The 19,652-nt window shown below is 44.8% G+C and overlaps 1 protein-coding gene across 19 annotated transcripts in view; it reads right to left on the reverse strand.

The window, feature by feature from the left end:
* HSPG2 (heparan sulfate proteoglycan 2) overlaps nucleotides 1-19,652 on the reverse strand; it is a 936,289-nt gene that overhangs the window by 284,737 nt on the left and 631,900 nt on the right. For all 19 annotated transcript variants that reach the window (XM_086921606.1, XM_086921602.1, XM_086921600.1 and 16 more), the window contains 3 exons: nucleotides 5,386-5,508; nucleotides 4,659-4,811; nucleotides 3,934-4,076 (listed from right to left, as the gene is read on the reverse strand). In XM_086921606.1, the coding sequence (XP_086777732.1) occupies nucleotides 3,934-4,076; nucleotides 4,659-4,811; nucleotides 5,386-5,508 (419 nt within the window). The remainder of the gene's footprint in view (nucleotides 1-3,933; nucleotides 4,077-4,658; nucleotides 4,812-5,385; nucleotides 5,509-19,652) is intronic.

Raw genomic sequence — 19,652 nt, forward strand, 5'->3', positions numbered from 1 at the left:
TAGGTTCTCTTTCACCAGCACTTCCCCTTTCCCCTAATCACTATCCTTTACTTGACCTTTTAATAGCCATAGCTTTTCACACCATCACCTCAGACTGGAAACAAGCTGCATCTATCTCCTACCAATCTTGGTGGAATGCGGTCTGTTTTCATCATCGTTTGGATACTAATTATGTCACACCTATATCTCTAGCTATTAAACGAGACTTGATTTGGCTTCCCTTAGTATCATACCTTTCCTCCTTTGCTCCTACGCATCCCTCCCCTAATCCTAACACAGTTGAAGTCCGTAAACCCCCATGACTTTCTTGTTTTTGCTTATTACAATTATTCAATTTTATTATATAAATTTGCCTTTTATCTTTTGTACGTATTACTGCTCATAACTCTTCATGCTTGTTGTGCATACTTTACATAGAATTCAATATTGTATTGCTTATTTTGCGTATCTATTCATTGTAACTCTTCTTTCTCCTCTCCCCCTCCCTCCCTTTCCTTTATTTTTTCTTCAATAAATCAAACTTAAAAAAAAAAAGAATTAAGTAAACTTGCAGAAAAGTTTCTTTATGATACAATTGTAGTGGAAGTCTGAGGCTACACTTCCCCGATAGGGACCATCCTCTTCATGAGCACAGTAACTTACCCCCGGATTTGTGACAGTCAAAACTAATGATTTTCAACAACTGACTGGTCCTCTATATACCAAACCTATATTTTACTACTGAAGGTAGCACAATTTTGCTTTCAGTGTTCTACATGGAAAAAGTCACAGATACTAAGTTTGCACATCAAATGTCAACAAAATGTATAGCAGATGTTTATGCTCTAGGTCACCTTAAGCCCAAAAGAAATGGAACTGAGCACCTCAAGAACAAATCGAGCTTCTCCCTTGGGTTGGAAGAATACAGGTTTATTTAGAAGCAAGAAGGGTGAAGAGTGGAGGGCTACAGTGAGAAATACAGGGTTCATTTTGGTGTGTAAGAGCATGCTCACCAAACAGAGGCCTCACCTCGCATTTATGCCAGTCAGTCCATGGGCTCTTACGAGATCTGCTTTATGAGCCAGTGTGTCAGTCATCAGAGCAAATGGCTGATCATGATGCAGTATGATGGTGTGCTTGTTTTGCTGTCAATGGTATTTCTGTCCTCAAAATCAACCCTGATAGGCAGAAAGCCAAAACAGCGCTCTGCTGGATTTCATGTGTGTTGGTCCAAGACCAGCACTCCACAGTTCCAGCATCAAATGTGTACAAGCATGAGGGGGGGGGGATTAAGTTTGGGGACAAAGTGGCCTAAAAAGTCTTAATAGGTACATATTCAATTTGTATGAGGTAGTTAGTGGTCCAGTATACCTCTCTAACCAGGATCAACTTTTAAAAATGTGGGTGTTCAACTATCAGAAAGAAAATCATCACTGACATTTCCTAAAAAGTATACACTATGGTACTTTGGAGGGGCCAAAAGTCAGAAAAAAGAGAACACTATCAAAAGATCAAGATTCAGCAATCGGTTCTCAGCATTTGAAGTTTTTATCTTGCATTGTTACTACCAAGACTGATTTATTAACAATTCAAGGTAAGGTTCCTCTAGATCTTGCAGCTTAAGCTGAACCTTTACCTTAGTATTTTTCAATGTTTAAGCCATGGGCCTCTTTGGTAACTACTTCCAACTTGCTCATTTTAATTCCCCTGCACACACACCTCAATCCTGTCGCCCAACACGCAAACTATGAGGAACACTATTAGGTAACAACTACTGCTAATATGAAGAGTATATTTTCAAGTATCCACTGAATTCTGGAAGGAGGTGCAGTCTCCCATCTTTTATCAGAGTGGGAAACTTCTTACAGTACCCACAAACGTGAACATCTGCAGCTCTTCAGCACCTTTTGCGGCTTTTGACAACCTGGAATGTAAACAGCCCCCCCCCCAAGGGTCAAACACCCACAGAGAAATTCTGCTATATTGTCAGAATTTTTAGAGCGGAAGTAGTTTTATAGGGGTAAAATTCCACTATTTCTGACTGAGACCGAGGAAGTGGATTTTTGGACTTGTAAATGCTGTTATCTTCATACCCATGTTACACTAAGGGTGTCTATGTTACACTCTCGGCAACTATGTTACACTTTACACATCTATGTAACATTCTGCAACACTTTGGCACAGAAATAGATTTGAGAATTAAGACAAGTAAACACGCTCAAAGTTTTAGACCTATTTAAAGTTTTGCACCTATTTTGTATGGTAAATGACATTTTCAGAGAAAGAGAAAATGTACAGACCGAAAGGAGGATTGACTAGGCGCAGCAGAGTCAGGTAGCAACATAGGCGAGCAACACTGCTAGCACTGACTGGCATGCTACTTTATTGTAATAGCAACCAAGCTGATTTGCTTACTGGACTGAGTGGCGAGTACCTGCATAGCGAGCCTCCACACCTAAGATTACTTGGCCACTCATTCTCATACCCCCTCTGAAAGAATGAAGCAAGTACATGGGTATGCTCTGAGGGACATAACACGGAAATGGACACTGTGGCAAGGTATGGAAATGGGCAGAGACACTGGAATCAGATAAAAAGGCTTAAGAGATGTGAATGAGTTTGACAGATCCCAGAATATTATTGATATCACAAAATGAAGTCTATGACTCACCGAATTGTACTTTTACACAGAGTTCCACTCCAAAGAAAGGGAATCTTCCAAGAAAGACTTGTTTCAGAGAAAAATGGGTTGAGCTTTTATTAGGTCACAAAAGCCAAAGTGTGATATGAATCTAATATGCTAGTCTGATTTGACAATAGTATTTATAGTTTTAAAATATTTAACTGCTACATTAACAAATCATTATCTTCCATTCCAGACTTATTAAATGCAGAACGGACTGTTTTTGGGGTGATCGTGACAGAAGTTAGAGGTGAACAACAGTGAATGGACTGACCCTCTCTTTATAGAGAGAGGGTCCTCTTTCCCAAGCCTATAGGAGTGGTGCCCATGTTCTTGCATCACATTATAACCCAAAACCAATGGTGTTTGTGCAATCACGGTACGCTGTTGCATTCATTTACAAAGTGGGCCTTTGGATGTTTTTAATCATCCTTTTCTCTGAGAAGAGCAATGGAAGGAGTTTTCATTAGAGCCAACATTTACACTTCAGCACTTAATGAGATAGCAAAGCCCCAGAGGAATGCCAAAAGTCCGTTTGTGCTTTGATTCTCATAAACACAGTGCCAGAAAATGCACTAACACCATATTTAATGTATTTAAATTTAAAAAACAAGCAAGTTCTGATTGTATATACCATTCACAATGTTAAAAAAATGTAACTATTTCCTAAGCTCAATTACCACTTTATATGTAGAAACAATAGAGAATTACCCCCAAAAATCAAAATATTAAAAATATATATATGTTTTGTTTGTGATCATATTTACTTCTTGTTTTTGTGTATTGCTCATCCAGTCAGGAAGCTATTTTAGAACAAAATCACAGAAGCCTTTGTACTTCACCTCTGACTGTGCAATAGGCCCATTCACTTATAAGTGAGGGAGTGCACTTCTGACATCAATTTCCGTGACATTCCTTCCCATTATGTCATTGCACACATCCTATGCCAATCAGTCTATTTTATTACTTAGTAGGTTTGTGGCCTGGGGAGTTTATATAAGTGCAGCTGGGCTTTTAGAGGTATTGAATCAACAGTGCGTTCTAGAAAGCCCAAACTTCTTTACAAGTCTTAAAGTAGTGATATGAATATTGTCCTGTTTCACAATGTAATGAAAAAATAGAATTGGACAGTGGAGGGTAAATAATTACCAAGCAGAGAATCATTTATAGCTCATTACATTTAATCGAAAATGTTCAAGATATGGCTTCATGGGCCATAAGGTGCCACAACCCATCTTAAGCTGGCTACAAGAATAAACACCGTTACTTACTTTTGAAGGTAAGGTGCCCCCTAATTTCTTCCACGAGATGGTAGCTGCAGGAGATCCTCCAACCCGGCAGTACAGACTCACAGTATTCCCCTCTTGGACTTCAATTCGCTCAGGGCTCACCTGGACATCCAGGACACTACCACCTGAAAGGTTAAGTAGGGTCCATATGAAGATCAGTATTAACATGCACCCAACCCAGTTAATTTCCCGAAGATCAGAGTCTACGAGAATAGAATGCTTATTGCAAGAATACCAATATTAATCAAATGGACAGACCTATTGTAATTCTGGGAAGTATATTTATTGGCTTTTATGCAGCTAATGTGTAAAGTTATTAAATAAGAAATTGCAAAATGTGTGATCCAAGCTCAAAGATTCTCCAATACAAAACATCACTTCAACAATTACCCCCAATTTTATGCTGGAAACAAGTTTTTTTTAAAAGAAGATTAAAAGGTAGCCTTAAGCGCATGATGAATATGCGATGATAAAACTTCCATTTATTCGTTTACATTTTTAGAACCAAGCTATTTGCGTCTTGTCTTGAACATCATCATACAGTCTCTTTCTGAATTTCTCAAACACTGATGTGTGTCAGAGACTTGGGTGAGACAGTAAGTCAAAGTAATAAAATTCAAACACATTAGATTGCCCTGCATCAATCAGTAGGGAAAGTTGAGCAGCTTCTGCCTTCAAAGAGTGGGTCACAATAAAACAGTACGTACTGTGCACCCGGAGAACAGCTCTAGCAAAGTGCTGCCCAGCACTATTGTGGACACGGCAGGTATAGTGCCCCTCATCAGAGGGCTCCACTGCGGGGAAGCGTAGAATACCGCCCTGGATTATTGCTTTTGATGAGATGACACCCGACTGCCCACCTGTGGGGAAACAAAATAGCAAATGCAGGAATTGACCCCAACACTGAATGAAGAAGGCCCTTTGGAGTGACACTGAAATCTAGCTAGGCCTGCATACAAACTTTAGAAAATAGACAAACAACAAGGCATACTACACAAATGTGTGCTGCTAATCAATAACAGCATGGTGCAAAGGTCGATGTCAGTTAGCATTGGATCCAGGCAGTGATCTAAGATATCAATCAGCAACCCAAAACTGTTGAGTGTCCGATTCTAGGGATGTTGAGACAAAGGGAAATATGGATTTTACTCTCTCAGGATACAGATATTTAATCTCTAGGACAAAATGCAGTCAAGAGATTGGCAGTTGGTCACACAATGCAAGACCAGTCACCTCTAGGGATGGACTGCCTATAGTCCAGGTACTGGTAAAGAGAACAGACTCCTGAGATTTGCTGTAAGTATAGCTAATATGGGTTTTTAGAAAAGACTACCGTTCAAGGGTCTAAGGAAATCATGATTGGTCACCTGTAGTCTAGGTACAGAGCACAGGCTGTAGGTAGCAAAAGGAAAGATAACTTTTTTTAGCACTTACCAGTCCACTCCAGAGAAGGTGTCGGGCTGCCAGTCCCAGCGCAGCGGAATTCAGCTGCCTGTCCCTGCTGCACGCTAAGCTGCAGGGGTTCGATGACTGCCGAGGGTGGAACTGCTGCAGAAGCTATAGCAAGATGGAAGACAGACCATACCAGTTACGCAAAGCAAGCAATCTCATGCAAAGACTCCCTCAACTTGAGGAGCCCAATCAAATCTCCATTAGGAGACAGTACAGATACAAATTACTTCTGGAAAGCATTCCAGATTACTATACCAGTTACTCCAGAAAACATTTGGCTATTTTGACTTGATGGGATGCCATTAAATATCAAAACATATGCACACAACTCACCCCTCCATTGGACTTTGCTTGCATTGTCCTTACTGAATGCAAATACAGAATTTAGAGCTTCATATGCAATACATTATCATCTTATTCATCTAATGGTAGACATGCACAATCTCCTGTTTCAGAACAGAAGCCAAACCCCTTCACTAAGTCTCTGCAGCCCATCTAATATCCCAGTACTGCACACCAGCAGCTGCACACATACCCTGTATTCCAGCTCCAGGGAACGGCACTGCCCAGACCTGCTTACGCACCTCAACTCTGGACCACCTCCAGTAGTATTTTAGCAGGGCAAATCTCAGCTGTTTTGCGAGTGCATCTCCTGGCTGAACACAGAAAACCACCTACTACCATAATTTTGAGGTACAAATGTTGCTTCCAAGGGACTTACTTCCTGAATCGCAGCATCCAAGAAATACTCAAATTAGAGGACCACATATTAAAATCAATACAATTCTCCTGACATATGCTCACACCCCAAACACAAACTACTGCTGTCCAAAGGCAGCTATCACATTGTTCTGCAAATTCAGCTCAATCAGACGAGCAATATCACTGGAAACAAGAAGAACCACAAAACAGCTCTACAAAAACCCTTGAGAACGACCTGCAGTACAGTAAGCTTGGTTTCAGCACTAATACCAAAGCACTCATTGCAGGCATCCTTAGTATTCAAGCACTAATAACAAAACACTCATGTTTTTTTTAAATGGTGACACGTTTCATAAAAACAAAAGATTGTGACCCCTATGCCCGGTCCTTTGCTTGTAAATGATACAGGCATTTACAATTACCACTGCTTACAATAACAAAAGTGTCTGGATTCAAAACTATGCTTTGCTCCAGGAATAAAATGAACCAGTTTTAGGCTGGTCAAAAATGTTTCTGCGAATTATACCTTATAATATTGAACTTCAGCGACTCTGGAAGGAGGACAACTGTTCACTCAAACAGAAAATTACCCTCCAATTTTGGAACCAAGGTGATCAGAAAAACATGAACAAAGCACCCATACCTTATTCACAGTTGCAGTTTTCTGGAGGATCGAAATTAGCAGGGCAGAAATAATAATATCTCTTTGGAGGCCATCAAACACACGCAAACACATTTTCAGGGCCTTAAGTATTTGAATCCGATATAAGCAGTTGACAAAAAAAAGGTGGCCTGAGCTTCCAAACGAAAAAGACCGGAAACATTATTAAGAGGCCTGGTCATAACATCACAGTCACACTTCTTTAACACACATTGGACTGGGAAGCTTTCGCCTCATGGTGCTCCTTAGTTGCATACAAAATTCTTCGGGTGTAGTATAGTGGGAAACATGCACACTGGTTTTCTCTGGAGTGTGTTCCTGGTGTATCAGCAGAATCATGGTTGTTTGCCATGTTCTCCAAGTTGGAACGTAAGAAAACTGCTCAGATGTTTGCAGCAAGTATCTTCTGGGGATAAGGTAGACCTTTTGTAATGTGTTGTGGTATTGTGTTTCCAAACTTCTTCTCATTAAGAATGTCAAGGGAATTGAAGATTCTCCAAATTCTGCAGAAAACTCTAGACATGAAGAAGAGTCTACTGGCTGAATGTCCTTCACAATAATATTCTTACAGTGGAGGTAATTCCGCTGGTAGGTTCCACTCTGTGTTTAGTTTCCTACACAACCAGAAGGATTTTTATTTCCATCCAAACACTAATAGAGGCTCTTAGTGTTCGGTACCATAAAAGTTGAAGGGTTTGGGTTATGTTTTAGTTTGAGGGTTTTAGTGTAATATACTGTTACCACAAGATTAAACAGAATTACTTGAAGAAGGACATCGTTTTGTTTCTAAGGGACCTCCACAGAGACTCAAAAGCATCTGTCTGATACCCAAAAGATCTTAAGGTAACCAACAGGTTTGATATTAGGAGAGGGGTGCGCCAGGGGTTTATCCTGGGCTCCTACCTTTTTAATTTATTTATTAACTCTTTGGAGAAGGTCCTCCTGCAGGTAAGTGCAGACTGCCCACAGGTGGGCTAGGGCAGCCTGCCTGTTCTCCTATATGCAGATGTTGTTGTGCTCATGGCAAGGACAGCCAGGGGGCTACAACCTCTGTTGAACTCCTTCATCCATTTTACGGACGACCTGGACCTGCTGGTCAATCGCAGCAAATAATTTGTTATGCAGGTGGGACCTCGTACAGCAAAGCAGTTTACTTTTAAGATAGGAACCTTGATGACAAACGTCTTGCCTTACCTGGGAGTAGTGTTTGACGACGCTCTGAGTTGGTCCCCCTTGATTACCCGAAAGAAGGGGGATCTGGACAGAGTGACTGCAGCTGTTTTTAACTTTGCTTCCAGAAAGGGGGTGGGGGGACCGATAGCGGCACTTTTGAAGATTTACAGAGCCAAATGTATTGCAAAGACAAGTTATGGGAGCGAGATATGGGGCCACACTGGGCTGGAGGCCCTACAAGTTTTGGAAACTTGTCCCGTCCTACTTTGTGCACCAAGAGCTGGGGATGGCTTTTCTCTCAGATAAACTGGTATTTGGTTCAAACACCAGTAAATTCACAAACATAACTGTTTTATGAGATGTGATGTGATGTGTCCATTTACACCTAATCAATCTCTGGACCAACAAACAGCAATATTAATTTTATTCTTCAAGTCAAACCATAAATCATACAAACATCAATAAAACTCCACATACGTACAGAATAATCAAACATGTGGCCATTGTGATCTAGTTACAGTTTAAAAATAAATCTCACTATCAAAGTTAATCACAGCTTGACCTAATCCTGATGGCGGGCCTTAAAAAGCTGAGTGTATACAGTACAGTATCATTTGGAAGAAGTTGTAAAAAGATTAAAGCAGGTCTCACCCTCCTGAAACAAGCATTTTTAAGAATAGGAATGATAAAACACTTTCTAGGAACCTCATAAAAACTACAAAACATGCATCATGTCCTGAGGAGACCGACTATCACAGCCACAGGGCATGAGGCACTGACCTCTATAAACGCCACGTGGTTGGGCCAGAGGTAGTGAAAAAAGTTGAGCCTAAATCTGGGCAGTAGGAAACAATCATTGTTGCTTTTGATCCCTAGAAGATATGGTTCACTGGTTGGCACAGTTTTTAATCTAATGTGCCTACACACGGGGCTTGCTCAGCTCTGTTGCTTCTCTGTCACAACAGCGCCTTCCCAGGCTATGGAGCTGATTACATTAAGGTGACCAAGGGAAAGACAATCCTTTAGAATATCATTACCAAAGGCATTTTCTTTCTTAGCTCAAATCTAGAACCACCTTGCTAATGGACGAAACCATTAAAATACACCGCAATGACCGCAGCATAGTTTTCAAACTGAACATAGTAGCAGATGGGATCTGGGAATATTGTCTTCCTTTTTTTTATCCCCAACAAAGTTAGATATGATAGCATCTTTTGTAGCAAGTTTTCATTGGTTGAAGTGGTGATTCAGGTATTACTGAAACGTGCATGTACAAAGCACAAGAGGGTTTAGTTAATAAGATTGAGAGATACTTTTTATTAATCATCTGATAATTTTCAGAGCCTCACAAGTGCTCGATTATTTATTTAGGCGATTTATTGAGCGCTCAACTACCCGTGGGTGTCTCGGCGCTGAGTGAAAGAACTGGTTATGAGGAGTTATTGCTTGAACAGCCAGGTTTTTATCTGTCGGCGGAAGGAGAGCAAAGAAGTGGAGGTTTTAATGAAAGATGGAAGACTATTCCAAAGTTTAGTGGTGGTAACTATGAAGGATCTGTCTCCCCAGGAGACTTTCTTAGTCCTAGGGACTTGCAGTAGTCCAGCGGTTGAAGATCGTAGGGATCTGGTAGGTTCATAGGGACAGAAGGAGTTTTTTAGATACGTTGGTCCTTGATCATGAATTGCCTTATAGGCAATGCAGAGAGCCTTAAACTTGGCTCTCTTCTTCACTGGCAACCAGTGGAGCTCTCGGAGTGTTCCGGAGATAGAGGCGTACTTAGGGCATCCAGTAATCAATCTGGCCGCCGCATTCTGCACCAGTTGCAATTTCTTTAAGACACCTTCTTGAGCGTTGACTAGCAGGCCATTACAATAGTCAATGCGGGCCATGATAAGTGCGCTGATTAGAGTTTTCCTCATATTCATTGGAAGGTAAGGTAAGAGTTTTTTTATCATTCTCAAAGTGTAGAATGAGGAAGATACCACCGCGTTGACGTGATACATAAAGGTGGGTTTGGTGTCCAGTATAACTCCCAGATTCCTAGCTTTGGTTACGGGGGGGGGGGGGTGGGGGGGGTGGAGGTCCCAGGGCATCAGGCCACCATGTGGGAGACCAGGCAGGGGAAAGATTGCCGAACAGAATCACCTCCGTTTTATCGGAATTCAATTTCAAACAGTTTCGTGTCATCCAATTGCTTATTGCCAGCATTCCCAGATTGAAGTTGGAGGCCACTTCATCTCCGTTTTTATTTATGGCTAGGACAATCTGGGTGTCGTCGGCATAGGATGTAACCGCCAGGTGATGGATTTTTATGGTCCTCGCCAAGTCCGACACATAGATGTTGAATAATGTCGGACTTAGCGAGGATCCCTGGGGTACACCACAAGGAAGGGTAAAAGATGGTGAGTTGAAGTTGCCGAAGGCGACAGATTGAACTCGATTAGTAAGAAATGAGGCAATGAGATCCTTCGCTGAACCTTTGATGCCTGCCGATTCGACACGGTCGATCAAGGTGGAGTGATCGACCGTGTCGAAGGCCGCAGACAAGTCCAGTAGAATAAGCACCGCAGAACCTCCCCCATCCAAAGATTTCCTAATTTCCTCTGTGGCTTTGATAAGCGCAGTTTCCGTCCCGTGTCCTTTTCGGAAGCCAAATTGTGTTTCGTCGAGACAGTTGTTTTGCTCTATGAAGTCGGAGATTTGTCTGTTCATGATTTTCTCTACAATCTTGGCGGGGAACGGGAGGCAAGCTATTGGACGGTAGTTGGCTACTATCGTAGGATCAAGTGAACTTTTTTTGATAAGAGGCTTGACAATGGCTCTTTTCCAGATGGAGGGAAAAGTAGTGGACAGGAACATAGCATTAAATATCTCGGTGAGTTTAGGGCTTAAGATTTCAGGGAAGTTTTTGAGAATGGAGGGGGGGCATGGGTCTTCTGGGGATCCGGAGTTTGTGGTGCCTATGAGATGGGACACCAGTTCAGAGGAGATCTGAGAGAACTCCTGGAAGGAATTAGAAGGGATCGTTCGAGGGGGATTGGTGGAGTTCGATGCAGAAGGAGGTTGGTCGTTAGAGACGGGGTGAGAATGTCCAGAGTCACTAGCATGAGCTTCAAATTGGGAGAAGATGTCAGTGACTTTTTTTTGGAAATGATTTGGAAAGGAATTACATAGTTCTTGAGTATACGTGACCGGGGTAGATGTTGTTTGTCCGGAGAGACGCGTCACTACCTGGAAAAGTTGTTTGGTCGAGTCTTGAGCAAGATTAATTTGATTGGTATAGAAATTACTTTTCTCTGTAATGATTAGTTGTTTGTATTTCAGCAACATGGATTTATAGAGGGCTTTTTGTTCTGGGTCGTAATCACGTCTCCATTTGCGTTCTTGGCGCCTGCACTGTTGTCTTTCAAGTCTAAGAGTATCATTGAACCAGGGTGAGGACTTGGTGGTTCTGTTGGAGGATTGTCTCTTGAGTGGGACTGTCTGATCGACAGTGTTTCGAATCCAAGCTGTATAGTTATTGGCGGCTGATTCAGGGTCATCCGTCATGGGTGGTAGGGATGCCAGGAGTGAGGACTGGGAGGCAGGAATATCGATGCTTTTCCAGGCTCTAAATTTATTCACTGGTGGTGTAGTATGGGCTCTGGGGGGAATAGGTTGAAGTGAAAAGTTAAAAAGAATGGCAGAATGGTCCGTCCAGGTGAAGGGAAGGAGATCCTTTATCACTAGGGATTTCTCACTGGAAAATAGGCAGTCCAGGAGATGGCCCGCAGTGTGCGAGGAGCCGGTAACCAATTGAAGGAGACCTATATTAGTTAGTTCAGATAACAGAGCAGAGGTATCGGGGTTGTCCAGAAGCTCGAGATGAAAGTTAAAATCACCCAAAATGGTGTAATGACTTTCACCTGCCAGTGGTTCCAGGAGCATGGGCAGACTAGTGAGGAAAGGGCTGCGAGGTCCTGGTGGGCGGTAGATAAGTATGCCTTTGAACGAAGGCGCGTTTGGTACAGAAATCAGGAAGGACAGAGCTTCACAGCTAGAGGTGGGGATGGTTTCTGTTCGTACTGTTAGGTTTGAACGGTGTATGATGGCTAGTCTGCCTCCCTTTTTTGGAGGAGGTCTGTCCAGTCTAACAATAGAAAATCCTTCAGGAGTGGCCGTGGCGAAATCAGGTCCGCAGGAGAGATCGCCCCACGTTTCAGTAATGAATATGAGGTCGATATTGTGGGTCTCGATGAAATTGGAAATTTCATATTTATGTTTTGGGAGAGAACGCACATTTAGCAAAGCGGCTAGATATGGTTTAGGAGATACCTTTTTGGTTGTGATTGTCGTAGGTATAGGTCGGTAATTATTAATGACCAACAAACATTTTGGGCAGATGTACGGAAGGTGGAGTTGTTGATTTGCTAGATTGATACGCTGGCATTGATGGGAGGTGGGGTTTAGCGCACGAAGGCACAGGGAGTTGTATCTAATGTCGGTTCCTGGGTTGTGAGTGGTAAAACGGGCAGGGGAGATGGCCCTAGGCCCGGTCCAGGCGCGGACGGGCGCAGACGGGCTTGCTTTAGGCGCGCTGACGGCGCGCCCGCTGCGCTCGTCCGCTGCGCGTCCGGGGGTTGCACATAGTATATGGGGGAGGCGAGGGGGCATGTCCAGATCAATGGGCGTCGCCTAGCTGGCGAAATGGCGGCAGTTTACAAACCGCTGCAGCGCTCAATCAGCTGCGCGGGGAAGTCCTTAACATTCTCCATCAAAACATTCTGCAAAATATCCACATGTTTTCTGTGGCTCTAGACAAACAGTACTTGAATATTTGTAAGTAATCTCAAACTCTACACCCATTAACCCACATAATCCTTCTAGTTCCTGCGTAAGGAAAAAAAGCAGCACCTTCTTAAAAATGCTCTCTATCAATTATATTGACCCAAGCGACTCACCCACTTTTACGAAACCTCTCCTGAGCAGGTTACCAGTACAAAAATGTTATTTGGCCCACATAGTCATGAATGCACTGACTGGGAAAGAGGCTACTGAAAAGGCTGTGAGATGTTGCGCCCCTGGTCAGAAACTGCACTGTCCACAAATCTGTTCCTAAAGGTACTGCAGTGCACCTATGATTTGTTACTATGTATATTATTTCTTCACGCTCTAGGGTTCAAGTGTTTTTCTAGATCTCACCATATACTATGGATGCATTCAATAGTCTTCAATTTTCTCTGGGGGCCTAAAGTATTCATGCAGTTTTCCTTCACTTGGAACCATGCATTTTAGTAACATAGTATTCAGCATCTCTATACCAGCACTTGCCAACATTAAACCTAGGCACTCACGCGCATATCACTATTCCTTTAATATGTATTCAAAGCTTTCACGTTATAAATGAACACAATAAGTAGTGGTCATTGACTGCATCGGCTCTATGAAGAATGCGTTACCTTCTGTACTTACATTTCTTTTAAAATCGATATCTTTATGCAGATTCCTCACCTTATTAAAATCCTCTAAGTGCCAGATTATATCTGGTAAACATTTTTCTCCGCAGCAATAGTGTTACAGCTATGCCAGGTTGTAGCATGCAGCTTCAGCTGTGGCTTTGTCTGCTCTGTACCGGTCAACACTGGTACACACTTGACACCGATTGGCAAGCTGGCATCTGTTACACGTGTTTTTCCATGCCCAATCGAGACTTACAGTGATTAAGCACAAGAGTATAAATGTCAGCAAGAATAATAGATCACATCCTTTGGGATCTTATTAATAAAATTACAAGTTCATAGGAAAGGAGAGAGGGCAGTGAGTAATCTCTAGACAGGCTTGGAATCCCCAGAGATATATTCACCAAAAATGGGCAACTTTTTTTTTTCTTATGGATGCTTCTTCCTTATGATTCCTCCACCTTTGGGTGAGTGCCAACGAAATAACTATTGAGAGCTGGGACTGAGTATTGCAGATTAATCAGTGAAGGCAGCATTGCATCCCTGGAATATTTTAGATCACTGCAAGCCAGAGGTCTACAGCAGTAATGCCTAGCAAAATTAATTAAGGATTACCACATAGCCACATGACAAATATCAGCCACAGGGACCCACTTGGTGAGGGAAGTTGAAGCCACTGTAGCCTTCATCAAGTGGGCACAGATGTCAGCCAGAGGGGCTTTCTTGGCCCTGACAAACACAATCTTAATGCAAAGAGCAATCCATTTTGAGATCATGTCCTTGATTACCCCATTGCCTTTATTTACTCCAGCGAAGCCCATAAAGAGCTGATCAGATTCTGTCATGCAGAGTGCAGTCAATATAATAAGGTAAACCACACCTTGGATCCAGTCCGGTTTTAATTGAGATGATACCAATGTAGTTAAAGCAGGGTTCAACACCTAGTAAGATTTTGCAATGTGGTAGCTGTATCTATTGGACACCTTGGAATTTAGATCCTTGATCAGGGTGAAATTCAAGTCTCTGTGGACCAATATTTGGAATAGCTTAACACTAAGAGAGAGAGATAGTTTAGCATCCCTAGTATGGTACATGAAGTGTGTTCCCTTGGAAGAAAACCTTCCGTGCACCAAATGATAGGGCTCAATATGTCGGAGACACCCCTTGCAGATTGCAAGATTTCATGTCATTCGATCATCATAATTCAAGCACATTTCCTTATAAGAATGTATTAAATAGAAAAAGTGAAAATAAAAATTCATTAGTTTGTTCATACACCGAGTTTCAAGCAATCTCTCATGGATACCATGACAGCATTTTAATTTGTGGTAATTTCTTTTTTAAACACCAATGCATTTTGGACCTGTGAGAAGGTCATTTGTCAGGAGGTTGTATGAAAGATTGCGAAACCTGTATAAAGAGGCAAGAGTGTCTCGGAAGCACTAAGCCCTACAAAGTGGTGCGTCAAAGGATTTTCTTTCAGTGGAATAAATATTTCATGTACCATTTTCTTGATGTATTCCAAGCTCTTTGAAAGCACACCCTAAATTGAGTAACAAAACAAAACCATTGATTACTTTCCAAGACACAAATGCGGATAAAGGTACAAACATTTAATTTAATTTCTAGGCACCCCTAGTATGCCTCAAGTATTGATTTAAAAATAGACAATTCTGTTCAGGGGGACACATGAAGGTATGTGACCGAGCAGACAAACAGCTTTCTACAATAGCAACTACCAACCCCTGTAGGCAAGAAATGACTATCAGAAAGGCAGGAGCAGAGGATCTAAACCTTTCGATGCTAATTAAACTTATTCCAGCTCCCTATATAAATACATTTTGTGGAAAGTTCCCCAACAGCCAAGATAACATCTGACACATTTATAGAAAACATTACACTGCTCAGTCTCCACCGGCACAGTCCAAGTATTACAGGATCAGGGTGTAGTACCAGACTGTTCTGCTGTGAATGCTGACCCACATAGTCTGGGACAGGAAGAGAAGGTTAAGTGGTAAGGTCCAATAGATCAGCATCCCAAATCCTTACACAATCCAGAGCAATACTCTCACACGCGCAGGATATTTGACAGAAGCGGACTCACTACGTAAGGAGTAAAGAAGCACAAATTACAACGTGTGTAACAATATATCTGTAAGAGACATTAGTTAGTGATAGATTCCTTTCCTTAGAATAGATGCCACAGGAATACCAACCCCGGAGGTGGGTCTGCTAACAAAAATACATTAGGAAGTCACGGAGAACAGAACGGCCAAAAAAAGACGTCTCTCCGGACTTGACTGTCAAGGCAGTAGCGCTTTGTAAACGGGTGCAGCGAGGCCCAAGTAGCTGCCTGACAAATGTCCTGCAAGGGAACGCCGCGTCCCGAGGCAGTAGTGGCTGCAGTTGACCTGGTCGAATGGGCACGCAGCCCCACAGGAGGCTCCTTCTTGGCCAAGGAGTAACATGCTTTGATGCACAGAACGACCCACCAGGAAATGGTCGTTTGCGCACAGCCTGACCGTTTTTGGCGGACATGTAGCCAACAAAGAGCGATCATCCACCCGGAGCTGTTGTGTACGCTGCAGATTGAAAGCAAGCGCACGTTTTGGGTCCATCGGTGGAGCCTCTCCTCTTCCCTGGAAGGATACGGAGGCGGAAAGTAGGTGGACAAGTGATGGTCTGCCCAATGTGGAAGGGCGTGACAATCTTTGGCAAGAAAGAAGGACAGGTCCTTAAAACATCCTTGTCAGGATGAACAGATAGGAAAGGAGGTTTAGAAGAAAGGACCTGGAGCTCACTCACTCTTCTGGCAGACGTGATAGCTACCAGGAAAGCCGTCTTTAGAGTAAGAAGACGTAAAGGACAGTTATGAAGAGGCTCAAAGGGAGCGCACATCAGAAAAGTCAAGACATGATTTAAGTCCCATTGAGGCATTATGAAAGGCACGGAAGAAACGTGTGAGTAATGCCTTTGGGTAAAAGGTTAAAAACCGGGGACTTAAAAAGAGAAGGCGGATCAGGAAGCCTCAGGAAGGCAGAAATGGCAGAAATATAACCATTGATAGTGCCCAGAGCAGAGCCCTGCTGGGCAAAAGACAGAAGAAACAGAAGAACCTCAGAAAGAGGGGCCGAAAGGGGATCCACAGCCTTTGCTGTGCACCATGCCACAAATCTGTTCCATCAGCATCAGCAGGCGTATACCGTTTTAGTGGAGGGATGCCTCTCTGCCAGAATGACATTACAGACCTCAGGAGGAAGGTCGAAAGCCATCAACTGTCGCCGCTCAATCTCCAGGCATGGAGGTGGAGGCTGGACAGGTTCGGCTGGAGGACCGCCCCCTGTTGCTGCGACAGAAGATCGGACTGCCTCTTCGGGAGGATCGGGGGATTGATGGTCATACTGAGTAACTCAGGATACCATACTCTTCGAGCCCAGTCCGGAGCCACAAGAATAACTTGGGCCCAGTTGCACCTGATCTTCTTCAGCCATCTAGGCAAAAGTGGTATACGCGGAAAGGTGTTCAGCAGACTGCAACTCCACATGCGACGAAAAGCGTCGCTGAGCAAGTGCCATCTTGGAAATTCCAACGCACAGAACTTAAGACATTGCGTGTTCTCTACGGTGGTGAATAGATCTAACCAAGGTTCTCCCCACTGCTGAAAGAGACCTTGCGCCACGTCAGAGTTCAGATGCCATTCGTGATCCATCAAGCACCGGTAGCTGAGTTCGTCCACCCTGGCGTTCAGAGAACCTGCGAGATGTTGAACCACCAAGGTAATGCCTTGATGTTCCAGCCATGCCCAGAGGCGCAAAGCCTCCTGACATAGGGTCCAGGACCCAACCCCGCCCTGTTTGTTCCAATACCACATGGCGGTGGTGTTGTCCATGAACACCTGCGCTACACTTCCCCGGACAGAGGGAAGGAATGCCTTCAGTGCAAGTCGGATCGCCCACAGCTCCAGAAGGTTGATATGGAGCTGGAACTCCACCGGAGGTCTCTGATCTCCGCCTCTCCGAAGTGGTCTCCCTATCCCAGGAGGGACGCATCAGTCACCACTGTGTGGTCCGGTTGGGGAAGGGAGAGGGATCTGCCATTGACCCAATCACGATTCATGAGCCACCACTGCAAGTGTCGTGCAGTGCCCTCCGAGATCTGGACATGATCGGACAGGTTGCCCTGATGCTGGGCCCACTGGAACTTCAGGTCTCACTTAAGAGCCCGCATACGCCTTCTGGCATGATGCACTAGCAGAATGCAGGAGGCCATCAGGCCCAGGAGCCGGAGGGTCATCCTGACTAAAACCTGGGATAGAGGCTGAAAGATCGGAATCATAGCCAGAATATCCCGGACTTGCTGCTCAAGAGGATAAACCCGAAACTGCGTCGAATCCAGAACCGCTCCGATGAAGGGGAGCTTCTGAGAAGGACTCAGGTGCGACTTTGGCACATAGAGGGAGAACCACAGCAAAGGCAGGAGGTCGGCCGTAGTCTGAAGGTGATGTGACAACTGCCTGGGGCAAGCCCGCCTTCAACAACCCGTCGTCGAGGTAGGAGAAGACTGACACCCCTAACCTGCGCAGATGAGCTGCGACCACCGCCATCACCTTCGTGAACACCCGAGGGGCACTGGTAAGGCTGAAGGGGAGCACGATAAACTGAAAATGCTCCTGGCCTACCGTGAACCGCAGGTAACGCCGGTGGCCCGGCAGGACAGGGATGTGAAAATACACGTCCTGCAAGTCCAATGCTACCATCCAGTCACCAGGGTCGAGGGCAGCAAAGACCTGAGCAAGAGTTAGCATCTTGAACTTTGAACTTCTCCTTCAGGAGGAAGCGATTCACGTCCCGGAGGTCCAAGATAGGACGCAGACCCCCTTTGTTCTTCTTGGGGACCAGAAAGTAGTGGGAACAACAACCACTCCCTACTTCTGGCCCAAGAATGCACTCAATGGCTCCCTTGGCCAAAGGGCCGTGACTTCCTGTTGGAGAAGAGCCAAATGATCCCCCGACATGCGGTGGCACTGAGGTGGCATGGCTGGGGGTGGGGACTGAAAGGCAAGGGAGTAACCTTGGCAGATTATCTGCAGCACCCATTTGTCTGACGTAGTCTCGCGCCAGCGGGCGAGGTGGTGGCGGATCCTGTCACCGACCAGCTTGGGGTGCTCCCTGAAGCTCAGATTAGGAAAGTTTAGAGGGGGAAGCAGCGGGGGTGGAGGTGGACAGACCTGCACGCTGGTTCCCGACCCACCCCTGCGGAAACCGCAACCTCGCTGGGGCTGGCTCTGCACAGGCCTGGTGGAAGGGCGTGCCTGGGTGCCTCGACCATGGCCACGAAAGGAACGAAAACCAGGAGTGGCTGTGTTCTTAGTAGAAAGACCCAGGGAATTGGCCGTAGTCCGCAAGTCTTTAAACGCTCTAGTGCACTGTCAGCCTTGTCGCCAAACAGGCGGGTGCCATCAAAAGGAATGTCCATGAGTGAACTCTGGATACCGAGTGAAAACCGGGTCGAACGCCACCAGGTATGGCGCCGCAACGCCACAGTCATAGAGATCGCCCTGCCCAGTGAGTCAGTGGTGTCTAACCCACAACGAATGGTGGACGTAGCAGATTCTTTGCCCACAGCAATCGCCTGAGAAAGGGTAGCCTGCACCTCCTCAGGACACTGAGGCAAAACCTGAGCAACAGCATCCCACACCGCGTGGAAGTAGCTGTCCAACAAGCAGGCGGTGTTCACCGACCGCAGCCAGAGGCTGGTCGAAGAGAACAACCGCTTCCCAAACTGGTCCTGCCTTTTAGGGTCCTTATTCAGCGGGCCGTGAGAAAGGCACTCTGCGACGTAGAGGCCTGAATGACCAGGCTCTCAGGCGTAGGGTGAGTGGTCAAGAAAGCGGAATCACTGGGCGCCAGTCGGTAACGTCTGGTGACGTTTTTATCCACCGGACCCCGTGGCTGGCCTCAACCAAGTGCCCAAGAGGACCTCTGTAAGGACATCATTAAAGGGAAGCAGGGGCTCCGCCGACGTAGACGCTGTCTGGAGCACCTCGGTGAGGAGGTTGGTCTTGAGGGCCACCGTGGGGAGGTCAAGGTTGAGGGCCTCAGCAGCCCAATGGAGGACCATTATGTAGGAGGCACCCTCCTCCATAGTAGGCGGGGGAGAGGCAAACCCTGGGTCAGAAGAGACATCGAGGTCGCCTGCATCCTCCAAGTCGTCCACCCGATAGAGTTCGGAGTCACATTGCCAAGCAAGCGGGTCCTCGGACCCTTCCCAGTCAC

This window comes from Lissotriton vulgaris, chromosome 5, assembly GCF_964263255.1.
Source record: "Lissotriton vulgaris chromosome 5, aLisVul1.2, whole genome shotgun sequence".
Classification (NCBI taxonomy): Eukaryota; Metazoa; Chordata; class Amphibia; order Caudata; family Salamandridae; genus Lissotriton; species Lissotriton vulgaris.